Source organism: Dryobates pubescens, chromosome 7 (genome assembly GCF_014839835.1).
Source record: "Dryobates pubescens isolate bDryPub1 chromosome 7, bDryPub1.pri, whole genome shotgun sequence".
NCBI classification, from domain to species: domain Eukaryota; kingdom Metazoa; phylum Chordata; class Aves; order Piciformes; family Picidae; genus Dryobates; species Dryobates pubescens.
In genome coordinates this window covers 17,300,545-17,324,670 of record NC_071618.1, presented here as the reverse complement: position 1 = coordinate 17,324,670, position 24,126 = coordinate 17,300,545, and the positions used below count along the sequence as shown (strand labels likewise).

General features: G+C 36.8%; 1 protein-coding gene across 1 annotated transcript in view; it reads right to left on the bottom strand.

Moving 5' to 3' along the window:
• ABCC4 (ATP binding cassette subfamily C member 4) overlaps nt 1–24,126 on the bottom strand; it is a 157,115-nt gene that overhangs the window by 72,286 nt on the left and 60,703 nt on the right. Inside the window, exons 16-19 of the mRNA XM_054163062.1 lie at nt 22,412–22,552; nt 20,996–21,033; nt 20,543–20,643; nt 17,446–17,592 (exon numbers count right to left, since the gene is read on the bottom strand). Coding sequence (XP_054019037.1) covers nt 17,446–17,592; nt 20,543–20,643; nt 20,996–21,033; nt 22,412–22,552 — 427 coding nt within the window. The remainder of the gene's footprint in view (nt 1–17,445; nt 17,593–20,542; nt 20,644–20,995; nt 21,034–22,411; nt 22,553–24,126) is intronic.

Sequence of the window (24,126 nt, the reverse complement as noted above, 5' to 3'; positions counted from 1 at the left end):
GACCTTTCTGGTAAGGTTTTTCCAACAACAAAAAGGAATTTTCCTTTGCTATTGCTACTATCAAGACTAGATTCAGAACAGACTTTGAATACTGTATTTCAAATAATATTGTCAAGGTGGAAAATCTCAGATAGCTCTGGAAATTCTTCTCAAATGTGTTGCTTTTCATATCATTCCATCACCTGAAGATAAGTCACTGAATAAGAATCTTAATTTGCTTCTTTTTAATGGCTTGCTTCCCTTTTTTCCCAAGGTATTTTAGACAGAAGTGGTCAATCAACACTGCAGTCCAACATGACAAAACCAAGCAGGACATTACTGAACATAAAGTTTTTGCCTCCTGAAATCTTCAGCTGAAACTGCTATAATACCAAAAAACAACTATTAGACTGTATTTTATAAATCATACATATTCAGATCCTCTCCCACACTGAAGAGAATGATTCCAATGCAGTTAATCTATTTTCTTCCTTTTTTCAAACCATCGAAGGGGAATTCTATACAGGCTCTTGCTGTGAAAGCCAAGCAAAGACTTTTGGCCTCTAGCTAGCCCATCCATTTTGAGGATAAAGCCTTTGGGCAGCTCAAACAGCAGAGGCATTTCATGTCTTCATCTGACTTTGTAAACCCTAGTCTTCTGCTTGGCATGGTCCTTTGGTTCAATCATTCATTTTTTCTTTAGCTTCAGTTTCTTTTTCTTTCTCTCCTCTTCTGGAAAATACGAACTGTTTGGCAAGGAGAGATTCTCTCTGAAGTTCATTCATTGTGTATCCATGTAATGATTCCTGAAATATCTCTTCCTTTTTAACTACTCATACTATAAAAAAGCCACTGCAACTGCACAGCTTTGCCTAATCAGAATTCACAGGGGATGAAACTAGATAATTTTCAGTGAGGTTTTTTTTCCTGTCTCATATGAAATTTCATTAGCACTGAACTCAAGAGAAATTCTAGTTTAACTATCATAAAATTAGAATGGTGTCTCTGTTAGTTTGCTGTGCATATAATCAAAATATGTGCTTTGAAAATTTACTGTGTCAAAAAGGACACTGCCACTGCCAAATTCTTCCCCCCAAAAAAAGAAGTTTTGCTTCTATTTGGGACATTTTAAACCACATATCAGTGTAAAGCTACAGAAAATTTGGCAACAACCAGACTCACAACTTGGGTAGCCTTCAGAAAACCACAAAAGAAGAAGATATTGGGAAATCTGTCATCCTGTTTATAAAGGTACAGCCAAGCTCAGGGATAAGGACACTTACACAAAAAGCGATGGTTGGACAGGGACAGAAGGGAACATGTTATTTTTACCAGTCACAGAGCATGCACTGCATGTGGGTCGCCCACCTCTCCAGCAAGCATGTTAATTGCTCTACTAGAGGCAACTCTGCAGTAGGTGTCTGCTCTTAAAGCTGCTCACCCTTTGGATGAATCAGGAAGTATGGCACCGGAAGAAGGCAAATGAGTGTGAGCCTGAAGGCTACAGCAATCAGCATGGGAGGAACTACTGCCGGATTCAAATTCCCCTTGTTTTTGTGTGGTTGTGGTTTGGGCTTTTTTTTGTTGTTGTTGTTTTTGTCCGTCCCCACCCCACCCCCCTTTTTTTTTTCTTGGCCTAATTTAGAGCATGGAATAGACCTTTTCTTGTGGAGTGGTCTCTAGGGTGTAAGGAAGGATGACTTCATTTTTGTTGGTTTCGTTATTGGAAACAAATTCCACTTGCAAATCTTGCCTGAGAAACAACCAAAGATCTTTTGTCGCAGAAAACCTGACGGCAACCACATCTTGAGTGTTTTCTTCTAGCAAGGAGTGCTGCCCAAAGAAATCAAGATGTAGTTTGACAATGCATTTCTTTGGGCCATTAGCTTCTGGGGAAAAAGGTATCACTGTAATGTAAACTTCTTTACAGTCTCAATTATAATTAACAACATTGAAATGATAATGTGGAGTATAATATACACATACATGAGAAAAAAACACAAAATATGACTTCTGTATTGTATATTATATTCACTTCATTAAAATAAAAGAAATGTTAATAATGAAATGATTAAATGCTAAGCGTTGTGAAAAGTTCCACTGCACTACATCTGATTCTACTGGTTCCCCTATCGGGCAACTATTAGAAAGCTTCACCTCAAAAACAATGAAGAAAAACATACTACAAGTAAGTAGCTGTTGACCATATTAAAACACTAATTTTGATTTATACATGGCTAAAGAACCTTTAATGTTCACATAGAAATATAGCTTAAAGTCATCCCCCTAGATATGACAGCTAGAGGTTAAATTATTTTAAAAACATGTGTTTATATATAAACATTGCTTAAAATGAAAGAAAAATCTAACATTGCCCTGTAATTTTCTATTTTGTCATGGCTTTTACATAGTAAGACAGAAACTTACAATGTTAAACAGAAATATGTTAACAGCAACACTTTTTCACCTTCAATGAACACAGAAAAATATTCACACATGCAAAGGAGAAAAAACAAATGGCTTCAATGAACAGTCGTTCAAACAAAAGTGAATACAATTTACAATCTATTTTGCCTTTGTTCAATTCAAAGACAGACTTCACTGTGAAGCTCTGATTTACAACTGTCCAGCATTATGAACTCCTAAATAATTAAACAGACAAAAATAGAAGAGTGTCGCCACAACAAGGGACTCCTGAGAACAGTTCCATTTGTTATTTGCATGACAGAAACACCCAAAAGTGGATTAATAGATCTGAAGTGGGAGGTAGAGCCTCACCAGACTGCACTTTGGACCATCACGTAGCCAGCAGCATGCCTTGCCCTGAAGAGTTTGTTGTGTCAGTTAAGAGAAACCAACACCGTTGACTATAAAAGGAACAATAAGCAAAGAAAAGATGTAGCAGTAAGCTGGAACAGAAAGTTGCAGGACGAGATGTGTGCCTTTTTTTTATGTAAGTACAGGAAAACAAAGGGGTCAGAGAATTAATTAGTTTCTCCACCCTTAACTACTGTCAGTGTATAGTTATACTGTGGTTACAATCATACTGCTGTATCTTGAGAGATGATATCAAGATGATGAAGTGCCAGCTTGTGGATGAACTTTACTACACAGAGAGCAGGAAGCTACAAAGATGTAAGCATAAAAGATAAGCAGGCAAAATGATGATGGAGGGAGGAAAAAACACGGGAATATGCCAACAGCTCCAGTTACCACGTGCATAAAAAGTTATGCATGGGAAGCAGGCTAATGCTCAAGCACTACTTTCTACACCTTGTGTCAGACTCCTTCAAAGAATACCAGGGCCATGAGATCAAGAGAAAGACTTCTCTCCCTCTGGCCCTGGGGAGGAGCTGCAAGACAGAACTGTTAAAAGACTAGGTGGCAGTAATAGTCACAGAAGTTGCCAAACTTGGGAAGTTTGGATATTGAGAGCTTTGTACATATTGACTTGAATTTCTGCCCTGTGCAGACTGGCTGCTAGCACATGCCCTCTCCTTCACCCTCTATTTCATTCACTGCATATCCACTCCGTATTTCCTCTCCTCCCTCTTTCTTAACACTGCTTCTTCCACTCCCATTCACCATGGAATAGCACAACTTCTGGATACAAATAAGCATGCTTGGAAAAAAAAATAAAGTATCATCCCACACAACTAAGGCATGAAGCCCAGCACAGTAAGGCATAGGCTAGAGAGTATGGAAGAGTTTGGGACAAAGCAAGTGAGAACAGAAGGTGGCTACAACTAACAGATTGCCTATATTAATGTTTTGGAAATGCAAAGTGACAAAAAGATACAAATAGGGTAACCACAATAACTACTCCAGCTGTAAAGAGAACAGGAAGGGCATTTTAAATAAAAAACATTGTAAATCCTTACAACTGTTGAGAGATCAGATTCTGAAACAGTTACCAATTCTAAAGTGTGGAAGCCAAAACGCCAGTCACTTTAATGGAGACAGCAAGCGGCATGCAGGACACACTGCATAACCATAAGCATTTGATACATATAGACTATTCACAGGGTTACACTTAGATGTGGCTAGACTCACTATCTGTTGAGAGAGATGCCTTTAAAGAACAATTGAGAGGATTTTAGTTACTTGCTTTCAGCTGCTCTTACAGGAGCTTATGTCATTCTGCTAGCTATAGAACTGCAGGGGCAACAGCCAGTTGTATCTCAAGTGAGCCTTTAGAATATATTCTAATTAGTTTGTGTAATTTCATTCATACTGGGTCTTAAGATTTCACACGCTCAATTAAGATTTCAGGTAGAGAAATTGTCTATAAACATTTTCTTTCTTCCTTGAAAATAAGCATTTGGTCTTAGTAGTTCATATTTATTTCTCTGAAATGCATTTTCACACAGTATGGGTTTGGTTTTTTAAACTAGTAGCTTTTCTGTTGCAATTACATCAGACACACTAGGAAGAAAGAAGTTTCAGGACTGTCAAGAACTGGACAACTAAAAGAGCAATGTGAAGACTAAAATATCTATCTTACAGGTATCTACATCCAATATACGAAACACTGTAAAATCCTCCCATGGATCTGAACCACAAGTTACATTTTGGAATAAACATTAAACATTTTGCAAACAATCACTGACCATAATTTGATCCCAGATATTTTGGGAAAGGCTGTTTTAAAACAACTGCCTTGCTGCTGTTCTGCATTAAAGAAGGCATTAACCAAATCTCTGATAAGGCAGGATTAAAATGGAAAAATGCACATACAAAAATGAAATTAAATTACTGAAAAACATTTCTGTTTTCCCTTGCCTTTTCACGAAGCAGCATAAACACAGAATTTGACTCTGGATCAATGTGTGGATACTTTGGTATAACACATGAAACAAAACTATAACTTCAAGCAAAAAAACCCACAGAATGCAAAATTGTGCCAATAACCCAACCACTATTAATATTACAGAGTATTAATTACTAACATCTTAGTACTGTAGATAGTTTATTATAATATAGTTAATTAAAATATCCTGAGAACAAAGGTTTGTTCCCATGTTTTCAAAATGTAGCTTAACTTTGGAATGCATATGAAAAGCATCCAATAGACTTTTCATCAGAGGTGAGTGGTATTTACAATGCCTCTTAACTTTCTGAATGTCTATTTTGTCCTTGACTGACTTTGGAGAGGAAGACCTTAAATAGCAATTCACATTCCAAATTGAAACATTCAATTCCTAAAGTTTGTAGTGGTCAACTATACAGCGGCCATGCTTTCAGGAAGAGGTCAGGAACAAGTTTAAGTGTTTGAATTGCTCTAAAACCTTTTTGGACCTTCTGGACAACTGGAGTTGTCTTTGTGTTTTGGCTTTCCAGAGGGCTGAAATACCCCTTTGACACTGAGATTCTGTACCCTTTAAAAATCCAGTGTTTTTCTGGAAAACGGTCATATCACAGACAATATAGAAAACGCTGGTCCTACAAAACAGAACTATCTAGTACAGCACATGATCCATGTGGTGAGTTATATTCCATCTTCCAGAAGGTTCCTTACTTTAACAAGGTACCACCACCATACCTGCAGAATATTGTCCACAATGGTCCACTTGGCATGATAAGGACCTAAGTTAAGATATCACAAATGGTCTGAACTAGAAACCGGAACAAATACCGAAAAAAAAACCCCACACCAAACCGAGATGTTTTGTAACACTTTATCACTAAAGTATTACTGCTTGCCTAGGTCATATTCTTTCCTCCTCAGTGCACTGGAACACCTAAAGGACCACCAGTATGCTCAGAAAAGACATCCTGAAAGAACTGAAAAGTTCTGACATCAGAGAATTTAAACGAACTGTGGATCCCATTGAAGAGGTATGACTCATCTCTGAGTTTTAAATTAGATTATCAACCAAGTGAAGCAGCACAGTAAATCTACAATAAAAGATGCATGCCTACAGGAAAATAATTTTTGCCCCTAGTGGCAGATGCTTGAACTTTAAAGGATCTGAGACTAAGCTCTTTGTCTAAGCCTTCCTGACAAAAAACAATTGAAGTAATTTTAGTTGGTCCAACTTTGCTCCATATGCCACATGGAAACAATATCTAAACCCTGCAAAAGAAAGGATATTGTCACTCCTAAACCAATTGAGGATCAAACAATTTACAGAAACCAAGACTTATTTTGCTGACAATTAAGCTCTATCACCAAGACTTGAGATTCAATGAAATTTGACAATTGTGAAGAAAGCGGCTTTTGTCAGAGTAAGTCTGAAGCATTTGGAAGAATCAACAGAAAATCAGAAGACTGAATTAGACTGAAGTATCAGAGCTTTTGAGGATAGTCACTAATTAAAATAACTGCCTGACTTGCTTGTTTTCTGCTCTGAATTGCTTTGGTAATACAGGAGAAACATATATAGCAAGTGACAAATTTGGTCACACTTCCTCTTACACTACACTTCCTCTTACACCAGTAGCATGCTTTGTCTATCATACTGGTCAAGCTTCAATATGAAGAACCTTTATGAAGCCTTTAAAGATTAGATTAAGTACGAATCACTGCTGTACACCGAATCTAAGAGGTGTGAAGGGTCTTTTAAAGGCCCTTTTCTTCCATGCTGAAAGCCACCACTTTTACTTTGTAGTAATTCAGATACAACTCAAAAAATGTGTCAAATTCTATTCTATTCTAATGATGGAGGTCACTAGCTGGGTAATTATTCTTGTACCTTCTCCTCATGGAGTCAATATATGAATATATTCTTGTTTTTTTCCAGGAACTATAACATTAACTTGTTCTCCTTCTGCCTGTTTAATTGAAAAATACATAGGGTTTCTATTCAAAACATCTCCATGCCTGCTTTACAATTAATAAAAACCAATCAATAAACATTTGAACATCCTGCATCTCAAAGTAAAAAGAACAGAAGCAGAGCTCTTAAATTAAGAAGTACTTACAGCCCTAAATTTTAAGATGAAAACATATAATTTCAGAAATTGGTATTCTGCATTTTACAAAACGTTCATGTCTGTATTAAAAATATACCATCACATTGCTCTGTTGTGTGGCTAAAATGTGAAAACAATTAATGAAATCGCATTTTTCCACAGGGATGTTTCCATTTTTCAAGTCAACAAACACTTCTGGAAAGTGTCAGATTGGACATTTTTACTCTCGAACACTCAGCAGGTGAACAAAATCATCTGTATAAGCCCTCATAATCTTTGAGAAACACTTATTTTCGAACAATCACTTCTAAACACTGTTCCTTAAGCCTTTGGTAGTAGCTGAGCAACACTGGTTATTAAATTCAGGTGCAGCAGAGTTTATTTTTTCTTATCTCAATTCAAAAAAAGAAGTATGTTGGGATTGTTTTTTCCATTTTTTCTATTGGGGATTTTGGGGGGTTTAAATAGTGAATGGCTTTGAATTCAAGATTAAACTACACTTGTAGCTTGATTAAGAAAAAAAGATCATTGTCACTACAACTTTAGAATACTAAAACTTGTCAGCTTTATAAAAACCTCAAGGCACTTCTTTTTCCTCTCATTTTTGGTTTTATTTTGAAAGAGCTTCTTAGATAAGATTTCCTCATATTAGCATCAATTTTTAATTTTTTTTGTTTTACTTGTCTACAAGTGCAAGGGAACATTCACTGACTAAAGGTAACTACTGCAAACTCTTTTTCCTTAAACCATTTTACCATTTTTTAGTCAGGAAATACCAGAAATAATTTGGAAGGCTAACAGTAATTGTTTACTTTTGGCTGGTTGTTGAGATTGGGAAGGGGGAGAACTGTACTACTAAGAGGAGATGGGGAAATGAAGAAAGGAGAGAAGTATTGTACTAGCACTGGGCAAGGTTTATGTTTTCTTTTCCCATATTTTTGTGAGATATATATATATAATGTGCAGTTTTTATAGATGTGTGTACATATATATAAAAAAAAAGGGTTCATTCCTTTCTCTTAAATTCTGTGGTAAATGCAGAATACTGAAGTTATTAAGATGCCCACCTTAAGGACACAGACAGCTAGGTACTCTGAACACCCACACTGTAGTGGGTAAGAAAGAGCTCTTCTCCAGCAAGATTTAGAGCAAAAGCCTAATGCTGGTGCTCTCAACAATGGTCTGGAGGAGCTTGCCTCTATTATGTACTTGGTAAACTTCAGCTAATGTTAACCTTTGTGAATGCTCTTCTTGGCCTGCTCATTCCTTATTATACACGCTCTTCAAATTGGAATCCTAAATGGCTGGAAAAATAGAAATAATGGATTTGAAGAAGTTCTGTTATTTTATGCCAGAAAATAGTAATATTTTACTCACTGAACCCCTAATCTCTACTGCTGAAAGGATAATCTTACCATAACAAAGATGCCCTTTGTACTTCAGAGTTAACAATAACTTAACAAGTGCCATACAGCAAATCTGGTCTTAACAGGCATAGGAACCCTAGCATTTCAGTTTGTTTTTAGTTACTCCTTCTCCTGTCTCATTAGGTGACACACAGATTCACTCATGTTTACAAGTCATAACAGAAATAGAAGGTTCTTCATTAAGATGACCAGCATCAAGAATATATGCATCTATTTCAGTGAGGGGAAAGAGAAAGCAAACAAGTGACAAACAGCAGTAGTACTTCTGAAGCTGTTCATTATCCCATGTAATGAGACGATTGCTGCATAAAAACATTTAACATTCTAAAGCAAATCTCTCTATGTGAAGGGAGACACTCACCACCACCTCTTTAAAGACCAGCATGACAGACCATAAACACTTAAAAAGTGCTCTGGAAGAAGAGATGAACAAGACAGTATAAACTTTATTTAAAGCTTTAAAATGTTCACATTAAAAAGGAGAGAAGGGTAAAAAAACCCAGCCCAAACAAGACTGAGCAAATGCCCTTGGCATCTAATCACTTATTGTCCTTTGGGTATGTCTTAGAAAGGATGGAGCAAGAGCAGTATTTCTCTACAAGAAATTAGTTATGACATCTTAAAAACAGATGTAGGAACTCTGTCTGAAAATTTAGACTGAACTGTATCCGAGTTGTGAACACTTAAACTGATGAACATGAAATTATGCTGAGAAATTAATACATGCAGGGACAAAGGAACACATACTCCCAATGAAGGGAAGCTTACCACAAAGCAGAGGATCTCTTGCCTGTGCATGAATTAGCAATATTGTACATTGCATCATTTCAATATTCAACAGACAATAACTTCATTGGGAAAAAACAGGTCTACCACACACACAGAGAAATGTCCTTAAAAAAGAGGATGAGTTGGACCATCTATTTTTAATCCATTATACCTTCTAATTGCCAACAGTAATGTCCATGTTAGAAATTTTCACTTTCTCAGTTGTCTACACCATTCAGATTATTCTGCACTGTGTCCCAGCATTAACACAGGCTATTGAAGATTTATGCTTGAAAAAGGGCACAACATATGCAGAAAACAGTATAAAGGGGTTGGGAGAGATGGAAGAGTAGCATTCCCAGACACAGAAGGCGAGGACAAATTCAGTTACACTGTGAATGAAAACTGACAAGGGCCATTCCAGTGGACAGACAAACCATGAACTTATTAGGAGTTTAAACTTCTGTTGAGTTTACAGATGTCATAAACGCTGTGTAAGTAGCACATTGCAAAAGCTCAAGTTTAAAGAGTATTAGTAACCTCCTTTTTTTTTTTAGCTGGCGACTAAGAGGATGAGACAAGGCTACAACTACAAGTCAAACAGGTAAGCATTCATCTGTGAATCTTCTACAGCAGTGACAAGTTTAATATGAAAACAAAGCCACCTCCTCAGTACACACTGCACTTCTACTCTGACCCAAACAACTGAGAATGAAGATTTTTTGACTCCTTTCTGCCATACACCAGTTGGCTACGTAAATGTAATTTCCTACCCAGTAATAGCTAAAGCAGGCTCAACTTTTCCAGACTTTTCAGAAATCTCCTCATTCCACAACCTACCATTGGCAACCACCACTACTAAATATTCTTCTTAAGCCAAAATCAAAAGCTATGGCAACAAAATATGCAAGTGATGATCACCTCAAAAATGTTCAATGAGAACCCAAATTAAATAATCATTAAAACTAATCTCCACAAACCTGCAGTTTCCCATTTCAGCTACCTACCTCAAGACTGGTATTGCTTCAAGCAATAATTTATGCCCATTACATACTACTATTCTAATTACAGGACTATTGTCCAGTAACTGAACAAAAAAATGTTCTTCATACGCTTGATGCTATTTTGAAACACTTCATAAAACTCATTTAAGACTGGTAGCTGTCACCATATGCAGCCTGTCAATGCTATATTTGGAGAAGGCAGCATTATCTTCCATAAAATGATACCACAAATCAAAATCTGAAGAAGTCCTGCATATGTGTTCACCTGAACACATACAAAAAGCTTCTGACAAAGTACCTACTGATTCTGACAGGTAAAAAGAATAGTTGTGGAACACAGGATGGAAGCATGCAAGTGTTGTTGTCTTGCACGATTTGGAAATATCTTAGTAATGAACTGCATCAAGTTTGTATTTTTTAAAACTGAACAGTACACTGAAGTCCAGTTTGATTCAAGACCTCTGCTTCTGTAGCTGCTGATTTCTAATCTTTGGGTTTCCTTCTGGGTTGCCCAAACAGGCAGACTCACATTAAAAACATCCGCTATTTTCTACACTAACATTTTAATTTCGGATCTAAAAGTGCCTTTTTTTTCTAAACACCTTCCCAGATCACCACAGGCAGAAACAAATCTTCACTTGTTGGATTACCTGCAGGATACTGGCACTCTACAAACCTAAACCAACCAACCAACCAGACCCCACCAAACACCCTGACAACAAGAAAACCCAAACCAAACCACAAAAAACCCCACACGACTAAATTAATTCATCCAGATGCTGCAGTACATATTATCTAGCATCATCTGGGAGAAACATTTCTGTGCCACATAAAGCAGAATAATGCTAATGAAATGAGTTTGCAGTGTGATAGCATTCTTTTTAATTTACAGCTATTCAGATAAAAACAAACAAATAAACAAAACCAACACAAAATCTAACAAAATGGCCTGCTTTTAGTGCAAACACCACAGCAGTCTAACTGTGTCTGTGTCTCTGTAACAGGTGGCAATGAAAGGTTATGGCAGAGGAAAGAAGCACAGAAAAGCCAAGGGCCCGATTTGCATGGGATGGGGGAGACATGTTCAAGGTCTACATCAAATCGGAGAGGGATAAGATCTGGACTGCCTTCCTCACATTAAATACATGTGCTCTGATCATCTGGCTATTCATTATCTCTGCCCTGCTCTTCTCTGAACTAAGTTTTTTTGTAAATGCTTCTGCCTTGTTCCAAGGTGGAATGAAAGTGGGGGTTTGATAAATGTTTCCTAATTTCTTAAAATCATGCTTGTTTCCCACCCATAACAGGCATCAACAAAGAGTAAGAAAGGAAGTTCTCTCCATGTGACAGCTCCAACCTCCACTATCCACAACAGTCACAGCAGCATCCAGCAATTTTTAAGCTGATTAAAAACAGCAAAGAAAAATAAATATTTAGAATAGTTACTATCAAATCCAAAAAAGCCCTCCATGCTTCAGATTATCTCCAGAAGCTTATTCACAGCTGCATCACCTCAGCTAGGCCCTCTTTCTAAGCCCCTTGCAGTTTTTCCATCAATACTATTGCAGTCTCTCTCTCTCTTTTCAAGTGTCTCCAAATAGTATTTCCTTCCTCCTTGCCACAAATCTCATCAGACAGCCTGCCATCTATGCAATACTAAAACACAACTCCGTTTTCACTTCCCTGCTACACTTGCAGGAAAGACATATCTCTGAACAGCTTCTGTGCAGTCTTCTAAAGCCAATACTTTTAATTGGGTTTCTCTGTCTTGGTCAACTCCTGTCTGCCGCCTTTTGCTTGACTGAGGTGGAATGAGAGCAGCTCTCTGTAGTTGCTTCAGCAAATGAAAAAAAGGAGACTTTGCAGTATCTGGGCAGGTCAGCATATGGTCAGAAATGAGTTTCGCAGCAGGCTGTTTTACCCACCAGGGGATCTTAATGTGAAGGAGATAGAAAATCTCTGTGAAGAGAACGTGAAATCTTGTGCCAGGAACACAGGAGACTGCACTTGGAAGTGGCTGTCAGTACAAGCAAAGTAAAAATGTAATGGGCTTGTCTCATCAGTTTTCAGCCAAGTTTCATTCAGTTATTATTGCAGAGTGAAAAAGGATAGAGTTGAACTGAGTTATGCTAATAGATAATAAATGTAAACATAACTCCAGAGTACTATTTGCTAACTTTAAAGACTACTCCTATAGCAATCAACTTTATAAGGTTCCTGACAGAATCATAATGCTGATAAAACACATGGAAGTGTAAGACTATTTAAACTCTTAACAAAAGCCATGATAATACTAACTGTAAATGAGCAACTCCCACAAAGTAGCATTTAATAATCACACCCTGATAAGGTTTAAAGTACATATTGCCATTGTTATATGAAAAAACATTAAAGTTGTTTTTTTTTTCTTCTTAGCACATGTAGCAACCTAACAGGTTTTAATTACCACACCTACTTCAGTGACGAGCTGTTCCACTCAAACACCCAAACATAATATTTACAACACTGTGTGGTTGTTAAGGATCTTGATGATTGATGGATGCTATTGTGTTGCCATCTTAATAACAACAAATGCAAGTGATTACCAACATGGAAGACAGAATCTGTGTTTTTATTTTACAACAAAAGGCTGTCCTATGGGGACTTCTTTTCAACATAAACTAACAAACCTGCACACACGTGAATGTGCTTTAGAGCTTGGCACAGAGAGGCAAAACCAATGCCCCTGCTGCTTTAAGGACAACATTATTTTTTTATCAGCTTAAGAGAACATGAAAGCTGTCAAAACAGCTGGTATCATTTTTTACGATCACACAAAATTCATCTTGACCACAAGGAAATATCTGAAAATTGTATCAGACAGATAGCAGAGATCTTGTTTCAAAAAAATAAAAGATTAAAAAAAAAAAAAGAGAGAGAGAAAGAAAAAAAAGAAGAGAGACAAGCAATTGAGTCATTGAGTCAAATAGGAATACAATACATTTTCTGGCATCGTTACTGAATATTTATATCAGTGATGAATGAGACTACAAATGAAATATTTTAACATAAGGCTTTGCCTTGTTAACTGCATGATATGCCAAAACACCACCTACTGTAAATCACAGGGTTTAAGACCAGTATTTCTTGTTTAAACATGCTACTTGTTCAGCAGAATCACTTGTGTGAACAAGCATACATTAACGTACACTAACTAGAGCAGTTTCACTATCCAACTGATAGAGTATAATTTAACAACCTCATTATCAGCATTGTAATTTTCAGACTGCTGAAATATCATATTTGTTGCAAATATTATACCATTTAAACACTTTAACATTTGACACTTCTGTCAGATAAAAGGCAGATAGGCACTTGTGCACTGATGAACACGCTTTTAATCCAATCAAGAAACTTTGTCAAATTATAGGTGTTTCAACACTTGATTTATGAACTCCGTAATTAAAATCCTTATGCCTTAAAGAAAAAACAAACTCTGCGATATAGCAACAGCTTGCTTTCATGGTTTTTATCTTTTAATATTTGGAATTTGCTTTTGTGTGCTGCTATTAGCTATCATTTCAAAATGTAATTTCTGGCTGCCAAGACAAGAGAGTATTTCTCTTGATGACCTGGTAAAATGTCAAGCTCCACCTAAGCACTCAAAAGGAATCAATGTTTACTTATTGTTTCCACAAAGCATTCGTGTGGAAAAGAATAATTCTGCTGATTTAACACGTCACGAAAATCCTCACACCATTCAGTGTTTCCTTTTTTCTAAGAAGGCCAGAAATGCTGTCAAGCCTGCCAAAATATTTCTTTCCTTTCAATGAACCAAGAGCCATGAGTTTGGAAAGATACAATTAAAAAAAAATAAAAAAGGTTGCTAGATTTTCATAGGTATTTCTGTAGTGGTTCTGGTTAAAGAGGAATCTTACATCTCTGGAGGAGAAAGAGATTCCTATGTTATCTGAACAAATTCATGCATATCATTCATTCACTCTTGCAGCACCCATCAGCACAGCAGCAGCAAGTTTCAGTTTCCTAAACTCAATGCAATTCAAAATTACACACCATCTCCACTAAAACGACCATTACTGGCAGTGATGCAGTTCCACATTACCATCCCTCCTCTAAAGAAATTTCTGTCCCCAAATCCCTGAAAAGAACAATTCATTTACAAGCTAAGCAAGTAATTTTCAATGAAATCCTGAAGCTTGTCAAAACTAGGGCCTCCTAAAATATCAGTAAGAAACTAATTTCAAGAGAAGGAACTCCCAATTCAAGTCATTGCTGCTGAAGTCTTGGACCCTTTTACCTAGCTTTCTATTGAGTTTGCTTTAAATGTTATGAACAACTTGGAAAAGAAATGTAAGGGAATAATGGAGCCAAAGCATCAGACTCTATAGAGTTACCTGACTTTTGGTCACTAATTGTAGAGTCAACAAAGTTTCTGGACTCAGCGTTACATGAAACTGAAAAGCTTACTGTGTATAAGACTAAGAGAAAATATTATGCCTCCAAATAATGAAGACAACAGAACAGAACCACATTACAATTACTCAGTGAAGAGGATGAAAATTCACTCCTTCAACATCATCTCTAAAAACATTAGAGATAAATTTTGTTATCCTTTTAACTAGCTGTTGTAATGTTGGGATAAAACAGATCATGCTGCCCTCTTGTGCCAGACAAGCACAGAAATCAATCCCTCTATTCCTGCAAGTGATGCATGAAGAGGAATATATAAAGCATTCACTATGAGGTAGAAATTATCCACATTTTTCTCCTTACAGGTACCTTGACATAGATGCAATTCCCATGCTGGAATATGGAGAGAAGAGCAAAGAAAATTTCAAGAGTCAAATTCTAGACTCCATAAAATAAAGAAACTCTATCAACAGTTGCAGACAAGTCAGATGTGATAAAGCAAAAAATACAACCACTTAATCTCTAACTTCCCATCAAGCTTACACTACAGCTGTTTAAAGTGACACATTCCAGATATCTGATGATAAATTTTAATTTCAGTAGCAATGTCTAACTATTTTTAGACACATGCCAAATTACAGAAAGGGGAAATCTGTATACCAACAAATACTTTTGGGTGGGAAGGGAGAAAGAAGACTGGTCCTCACACTCCTTTTCTATGTCTGCTATTTAATCCAGGTTCCAAAAATACACTCGTTACTATTCCCTTTACGACCTTCCCCTCCCTATATATTATTGCTAATGCAGTCTGTAAAGAGAGATCTTGGGCTTATGCCTGAAGTAATTCACAAAGCATAATTTCTGATTGGATCTACACTGTCGAGAGATGACAGACATGCCATGATTCATCACGTATTTCCACTTCCTAAAGTCAACTCCTTGATGCTGCTCATTAGACTGTTTCCCCAGTAAGAACTATCAAGAGCTATGTATTTAAGCATCCTTCCTCAACTTTGAAACATGGATCACCATGTGTTCAAGTATTTTTTAATTGCTGATTACTTAGGGTTAAATAAAGCAGCAAAATTCAGTTCAGCAATTGCTTCTGCTAATGTCTTAGACAACTCACACAAATACTGACAACATATTGGATGCTTTAAATGACAGATCTGACACTGCAGTATCAACTTTGCTAATATGGGATATGGTAACTAATAGTTCAGCTTGGCTGTTACTATTACAACCCTAGAAAAAGGAGCCTTTTATAATTTCAAATAATTTTTTAGTATGTATTTCATAGTAAGGCATATTTTAAAAAAATACTCCTATTTAAACAAATCTTACTCCAGTGCAAAAATATAGCTTCTGAAGTTTCAAGATAAATTCAGAGTAAAAAACCCCATGTAAATCAGACAACGAAACACAGATATTAAAACCAGAATTTCACGACTGCTAGATACTGCAGTTGTGAACAAAAGTGTATCTCACATGTCATCTTTTCCATTTACCTTTTTTCAAAAGATGAATAATCTGAACAGCAGTACCTTTGCATGCTACCATGACCAATAGAAGGATGAAAGCAAAGAAATAGATGCACACTGAAGTTAACCTTCTACTATAAAGTATCTGCTGATAAATAGAAACACACATGTCCAAGTTGTGACAGTGTTTGAATTATCAGTGATAGGTGGGTATTATGAATGTCACTTTTACAAAGCAATGCTAATTTAAGCCTCACAGTAGGTTACAATGTAAACTGTTATTTATTACTCTACATTGTCTCTGGTGTTTGCTCTGTAGTCCTTAGTTTGCTATGAATGAAATATAGTTAATGTATGTACTGTGCACACACACCCACCAAAACCAAACCAAAGCAAAACCAAACAACAGACAAACAAAGAAGAAAAAAAGGGAGGAAAAAGAGAAGAGGAAAATCCTTGCCTATGTGACAACAAATCCCATCAGTAATATTATTTCTTCTCATGCATGTGCTCTCATTAGCTCTCCACTAACCTCTCTCCTGCGCTTAAGGTTTCACTGCTAATCCTACGCAGTGGCCTTGCATTCATGCTACCACAGACTCACAATACAAGCAGACCCCATAACACAGCCTTACACTTCTGAAGTTGTACATTATTGTTTTTATAGGAAAAATAGTATGCTTCATTCATTGTATTATGATAATGAGGCTTTTTTTCCACAATTGTTTTTTCCTGAAAATACTAGTAATTCTTCTGAAACAATTAATGCTGTAGCTATGTAGCCTTATAATCATTAAGTGGCCTCTGGAACTATGAGAACAAGCCTACGTTCTGTTTCTTCAAGGTAGTGAAGACCATCAGATTTCTCTTTCTCATGTAAGACTGGCCAATAAATCAGCACCACCCCACTTCTCCACTGTTCACTTTGCCACAGGTTCTCTCTCATTTCTTTTGAAGAACATAAGGATCTGGATTACAGTTTTAAATTGCACACTTCACACTTTCATGCATTCTGCAAGGACAGTAAGCTACATATTTTCTCAAAACCTTGAATTACCATGTGTGCTTAAGATTATTTCTTTAAAAGAGTAAATAATTGTTGGGGTCAAGCTTTCAAAGAAAAGCCCAAGAAGGCATCCTCACAAAATGTATGCATATACATTCAGCATATAGAAGACATTCCTGTGTGGCTGAATCAGAACAGCAATGCATCTAGCAGGTGAATGCAGGATACCAAAGTAATTCATTTTTCTGTAGATTGTGTTTGAAGAGAAGCCAACATTCTGGCTTTTAAAATTTAAAAATACCAAATTGTTAAAAATTTTAAGTAACAGCAGAAAAAAAACCCACAACACATAAATGTCCCAAAATACTGTAAAAGTGTAATTGTTAAAAAAAATATACTTAGTATAATCAATGAGGTACATTAAACATTAAGGAGATTTTTGCTATTAAACTTACCTATAGGATTTCTGTCAAAAAACAAGACAGGAGCTTTCAAAATGGCCTGAAACATTTTGTTGTGCAAATTCTGACCAGCATTAACAAGAACTTGAAACACCAGAAGGCTTCTTATTATGCCAAACAGTATTGTAGCCACTGTCAAACCTGAAATTAAAAAAACAGGGACAAAGCATGCATTCATACACTGATCTTTCACGAGGAAAAGAATGTAAAACCAAAATAGAACTAAAAAAAACAATTTTAAAATGTTGATTTTTATATAGAGCAGTAATCTAAATTTAAGCCTCTCAGACTGAGCACAGAATGTAGGCATCTCATATTTGCCAACAGCTTCAGTTACTATTGTATCATTGATTTAAACAATTTCTCTTTTTCTGTTGGAAAGAATTGGTAGTTTTATAGAAATGTTAGGAAATGTCAGTTAACCCATGAAATAAATCTGTATTAAAACCACCTGCGTAAGAGCTCTGCTAAGAAATTCATTTCACAGTGCCGTGTATAATTGTGGCTTGCAGAGGTCACTGTGAAGATTCAACATTTGCCAGCAGGTATTAACCAAGTAATATATACATGGCTATTTAGAGACAACCTTGAGTTATTTTCAATCAGTCCAAACCACTCATGCCATTCCTCCCCTTGTAAACCACATCAAATCATTGAAATTATGTGTATTTCTTTAATACAGCATAAGATGCATCCCTTATGCCATGTGAAATCAAGCCCTTCCAGGGAATTGGTCTGCAGACTGTTTGTCTTTCTTCTGGGCACATCTCCACTTACAAGACATGGGTGCTACAGGGCAAAAGACAGAAACAAAGAATGCTCAGATTGCTGCTGCGCTGTTTGCTCTGTGTGATCTCCAATGTGGTTGTCCAAATTCCCAGTCAATGAAGGTGAACAGTCAAAGTGTTAACCTTACATTTGGTGGTGCTTCCAGGCTCCAGGTGATTGGCTCCAGAAATTAAGCACAGCCACCACAAGCCCAGATGCTCAGGCCTTGAGGACACCCTTAAATTAGACCTTAGTTACCAACATAAAGCACTGTTTATTCTAAGGACAGGTTGAAACTGGAGACAATTCAGGTACAGCTACAGTAACAGTGGGAAAGAGTGAGGGTTTAAATGATACAATGTGGTTAAGTCAACCAGCTATTCCATCCTGCTTACTGCTGCATTCTCCCAGGATGCAAGAAACATCACCGTTTCATTTGCCTGCTTGCAGTTTATTGCCCACATTCTGTGCAGTCCTCTTTTTAAGCAAACGCTCATGGCTGGGATGAGAGCTTGTTTGCCTTGTCCTGAATGATCTGTTACAGGCAAGGTAAATGGAAAACACTATTCTAAAAGAAACTGCACATACTCAGAGAGGAAAGCTGGGTCATGCAAAAAGGGAGATGAAGAGGTACTAAGCAGGGGCTGCAGCAAAGCCCGTGCCTAATAGCAGTCTCTGGGACTGGGAAGAGGAGGAGCACATCCTGGGAACTCCACATTTCTGTACAACTTCACTCAGGCTTGAAAGCCACCGGAAGCTGCTGGCATGATCCTCACCACCTTAAAAGGCTTCGAGAAGGAGGGGGCACATGACTTTCAAGTCCGTTGTCTGTGTCATGCCAAAGCTTTTGGCTTTCCCTGTTTACAAGCTTACTACCTCAGTATGAGAGAAACAAGGACTCTTTGAACACTCACTTTACAGAATGGTACCTTAATTCAGGACAACAGGGTTTCCCCTTAACATAAATTTTACTTCTCCACATCTTTGTCTTGTAAAAACAACAAGGACTAAGAAGGAACTACCATGGTGGGTTGTTTGTTGTTTGTTTTGTTGTTGTTTTTTTTTAAATTCCTTTTTCCAAACACTGACAATCAGAAATAAAGATGTTAAATTATTTTATACCATTTCAGAGGTTATAGAAAAAGGTTAGATTATTATGCGCTGCGTATGAAATTTTCTCTCCTTTCGTAACTTTTTCAACTTCACTTACAATTTCAGTTAGGCAGGTCAGTGCTCTCTGTTCAACTATTGCAAAGATCTCACTAAGGCATCTGAACATTTCAATATAAAGGTAACTTCTGCCATTCTGCTATCTCTAAAGAAAATTGCCTTAAAGGATAAAATTTTCCATACCGTGGTTTAGGTTATATGGTCAGAGAAAGACAAGTTTGCCACACTTAATCATACTGTGCAGTCCACTGGAATAGCTCATGAAATAAGACATTACACATAGAAAATAAGAGCCAAGTTTATCTGGCTCCTAAGTTGTTGCTTTCCAGGCCAAGCATAATGTTTTCTGACAAACACTTAGATTATGGGGATTCTCCCCTGTAAAAGACCCAGACAAAAAATCCTCCGCCTATCCTCTCACCTGAATGTATTCAATGCATATTCTTATGGTATTCCACTTGTTTTCTCATGTATCTCATATATTGTTTACATATCCAAAACTGCACATCACTAGAAGTACTAAATAACAGAGTCTGAGAGCATACTTCTACATATGATTTTTCTATGCCAATTTTTACTACATTTCATAGCAGTATTTCAAGATGTTTGGATACCTAGACAAAAGGACCAACACACTTTCCTGGATATTCAGAAGCGTATGGCTACCTCCTGAAAGTACTGAAATGCATTTTAACATCTTCTTTTGCATACCCATCTAGGATGCTTTATAAAAAATAGTTCTTTTGCTATAGGACTTCAGAAGGAATACAGCCATGCCAAGTTTAAGGACAGCACAGAATGAATATCCATTCCTCCTGCCTATGCATACAATGACTGAAGATTAGCTCAATGACCTATTAGTATAGACAACAACCATAACCTTACAGTGACTGACTTTTTGAACACTCATTTTTTACTTTACTTTCCCAAACCTGGGCAAAGCAAATGAAGAGCTAACCTATTTCTTCTGTTAGATTTTATTCATTCCGATTAATTTACTCGGGAACCAAGACTCAAGCTCCTAACATTAAGACGTTACCCTGTTACTGCTAGAAATCATATTTCTCCACACAGCCACCTCTCAAAACTGTTTATTATGACAGCTCAGACAATAAATAGTTCTTTAGATACACAGATGTGAACATGTAACTACCTGCGTAAATTCCTAAGTAAAAGTTAAGGTCTAGGTGTTCAGTCCCATTTACTCCATTATTTCCATTTGTTGTGACATTCAACTTTTCTTGATGATTTGCCCTTTGGAAACACAGAGAGAAAATAAAGATCATCAGATCACATTTTGCCAGTGTTCATGAGTGTGTTTAACAGCTTCTACATTCAACTCTGATCAAAACTGCAGTTCAAGAAAATCCCATGTACTGATGTCACGCACCACGAGTAGAAGCAATCACAGGATATAGTTCAGCATAAAATTAACCTTTTATTTTTTCCCCCCATGCAAAATGAGTGGAGAGCAGAAAAATACCAAGCATATTCTGAAGTGTCCTAGAACAGATTCCCATCACTTACAGAACACTGATTTCTATTAGACAAACTGCACTTGACTGAAAAGGCAGAAATGATTGACCAGTTCTTATCGTCAACTTACCAGTAAGAAAGCCACCAATCTTGGAGCACATATGCCACCTTGAGTAAAAGGAGTAAACACAAAAATCATCTTACAAATTGAAGAAAACATTAGAAAATTAAATTTCCTTGCTATTCTTTCATGTTCTCTGGGAAAATATCACATATTCAGTAAAGTATGCCACCCAGTCTTTCAAGACCAGCAGCAATTTGCAAAACACATTAGAAGGTGCATTAGAATCCTCTACAAAGAAAGAAGTTACCTTAAATTACCTTACATGATAGCAAACTAAAGGAAAGCAGTACACTTAAGCAAACAAAATACAGTAGTTCTTCCCAATGTATGTTAATTGCACATTAAAGAACTCATTTTTTCAGTTCCTAAATTTGCTACTTGAGATATTCCAAATGCTTTTTGATTAACAAACTCTCTGATGTTACCAGTCCAGAAATTTGTGTTTACAGGAGATAATTACCAGAAACAGGGTTGAAGGAGGATGAGAGAAGAGAGGGAGGGAACTATTACTGCCACCTTCCTTCTGTGCAGAGGGGTGACTACAAACCTGTAAGAGTGTTACTTATCTCAAAACACACCTCTGTTCACGTGAATTTAAAGTTCTGGTTGGTATGCTGTAGAGATTTAATCTCACTCAGCTATCTTTCCAACAGACTTAATTCAAGGACAAGCAAAAAGGAAGTAACACATCTAAATATATAGATTATTTTTTACAGACAAGACAAATCATTTCCATGAAATGAGTTTAAACTTTCTCAGCAGGAAACAGAGAAAAAGGCAATAAGCTACCTTCACGCAGCTTCCTCAACTCACCATTTCTTTCAGTAAGTTTCAAAATAATTTTTCTTGTTTACAAATTCTTCTACATACCTGTAACAGTCTGCACTGCACATAACATTTGCCTATCCTCTTCCTCACTTTCTTACTTTGCTGAACAGTGTGAAGTGAGCCTTCCTTCTCACCCTTCTCATAGACCACACATTACCAACAGACAAGCCACATTTTAAACACTGTCAGACTCTGTCTTCCCATATTCAGTAAAACTCTTTACTCTTCCCAACTGGAAAAATACTGACTGTTCACATTTGTTAACCACTACTGTATACACCTTATGACTTTTTTCTCTATCTCTAAAAATCAGACTGGCTTACAATTCTGGCTTCTGGGCTGTGCTGCCAGTAATTACTTTTTAAAAAGTATTAGAACTGTTGAAGTAAGAACCAGGGCAAGACTTCTCAATGCTGCACCAAACCTTCATGCTCATATACAAAATTCGATCTAGTATACTTCAAAATTATTAAAGAACACTATGCTCCCAAATGTTTTAGATGAAACATCACTGTTACAAGTGTACACTATGTTAAAAATAAAAAGGCAAATCTAAAATACATTCAGTATGATTTATGACTCCCCACAACTTACCTGTGCCAAAATATTGAATAGTATAAGTACAAAAATCACAAAGTAGTTTGCTCCCGCAGCAAAGTATTTCCTGTAAATCTTGAAGCTTATTTTTCCCTCAGAACGACTCTCCTCTGGCACTGCAGCCAGCACATTTTCAGTCTGAGAACAAAATAAAAGAGAAACAGAATAAAAACCATCCACCTTGCAGTTATAGATTCAGAGTAAGCTATTTGAAAATTGTTTCAGAATTAGGAAATATTTAAATAAGGAGATAATGTGGCTACATGTTAAAAACCTTGAATGATGAAACTAGAGCTTTGAGAAAAAAAGAATTACTAGCAGTGCAAGTAACGATGAAAAATTTATGCTGCAAAATGACACCATGACGATCTGATTTTGCATTGCATCACAGAATGCAAAATTACTTCATTTACAGCCAGAAATACTTTAACTGAATGCTAAACCAGGCTTTTATTTTCTTATATACTGCTTTCAGTCGTAACAGCTTTGGAAACTAAGGCCTTGACTTGGGGAAGATTGTATTTTCAGCTTCATAAAGGCTGGAGAAGACCTTTAAGATCAGACTCGATGTGGCCCTGGGCAGCCTGATCTAGCTGGGAGGTGTCCCTGTTCACTACAGGAGTTGGACAGTATAACCTTTAAGGTTCCCTTCCAATCTAATGCAATCTGTCAATCTGTGAAAGATCATCAATCACAACCATAACCCAACTACCATGACCACTAAACCATATCCCAAAGTGCCACATCTACACACTTCTTGAACACCTCCAGGGATGCTGACTCCACCACCTCCCTGGGCAGCCTGTTTCAGTGCCTCACTGCTTTTTCAGTAAAGAATTTTTTCCTAAGATCCAAGACTGCAAGTGTGTGTTACCTTTCATTTTTAGAAAAGTATTTAAAGTAAACAATACTCTGCAAGTTTCACCAAAATCAATCAACATATGCCCCAAGTAACAAATTACTCATAAAGTTCTAATCACCTCCTTTAAAGTACCAACAAAGCATTGGTTAAGTAAAACAAGTAAGAAATGGTATTAAGCAAACAATGGATGAGGGACACTGAAAGACAGAAAAGGAAAAAATGAGACAGGCATAAAGAAGGCAAAAGAACTAATCAAAAAAACTAAGTTCTGGTTTTGTTTGGTTGGTTTCTGACAACGTACGTGATAGAAAACATAAGTGTCAGATCAGTGGACATGGAACACTTGATTTTGTTTTCAGCAGTGGAATCAACAAATCTGACTCAGATGTAAAGGAAGAAATCCCACCTACCCATCCATAAAAGGAAAGAAAACTATCTTGGTATTTTATTTCTCCAGCCACTGCCACCCATTGCCTCCAACAGACAGCAATAATGCTGCTAAAACATCTGTCACACCTTTGTGGATTTAATAGTGGAACCACCACTGCAACATTAATAATACCAGTTAAGTTGACTACTTTTGGGCATAAAACCACTCCTTCAGAAAAAGCATGAAACAACATTATTTTATTTTTTTTTTTGGTAAATAAATCTCACTGCTTTTCATCATAGTAAAGAAACATAAATAATGTATCTCCAAAGCACAAAGGTGACAGTCATCAAGGGATTATTTGTTCCATGTGCTCCATGAAAGCAGTGCTAACACAGGGTTACAGGGCTCCTGCATTGTTTTATGTGAACACAACAGACACCAGCAGAAGGCCGCCTCTAGAACAGAAACGTTTGGGCT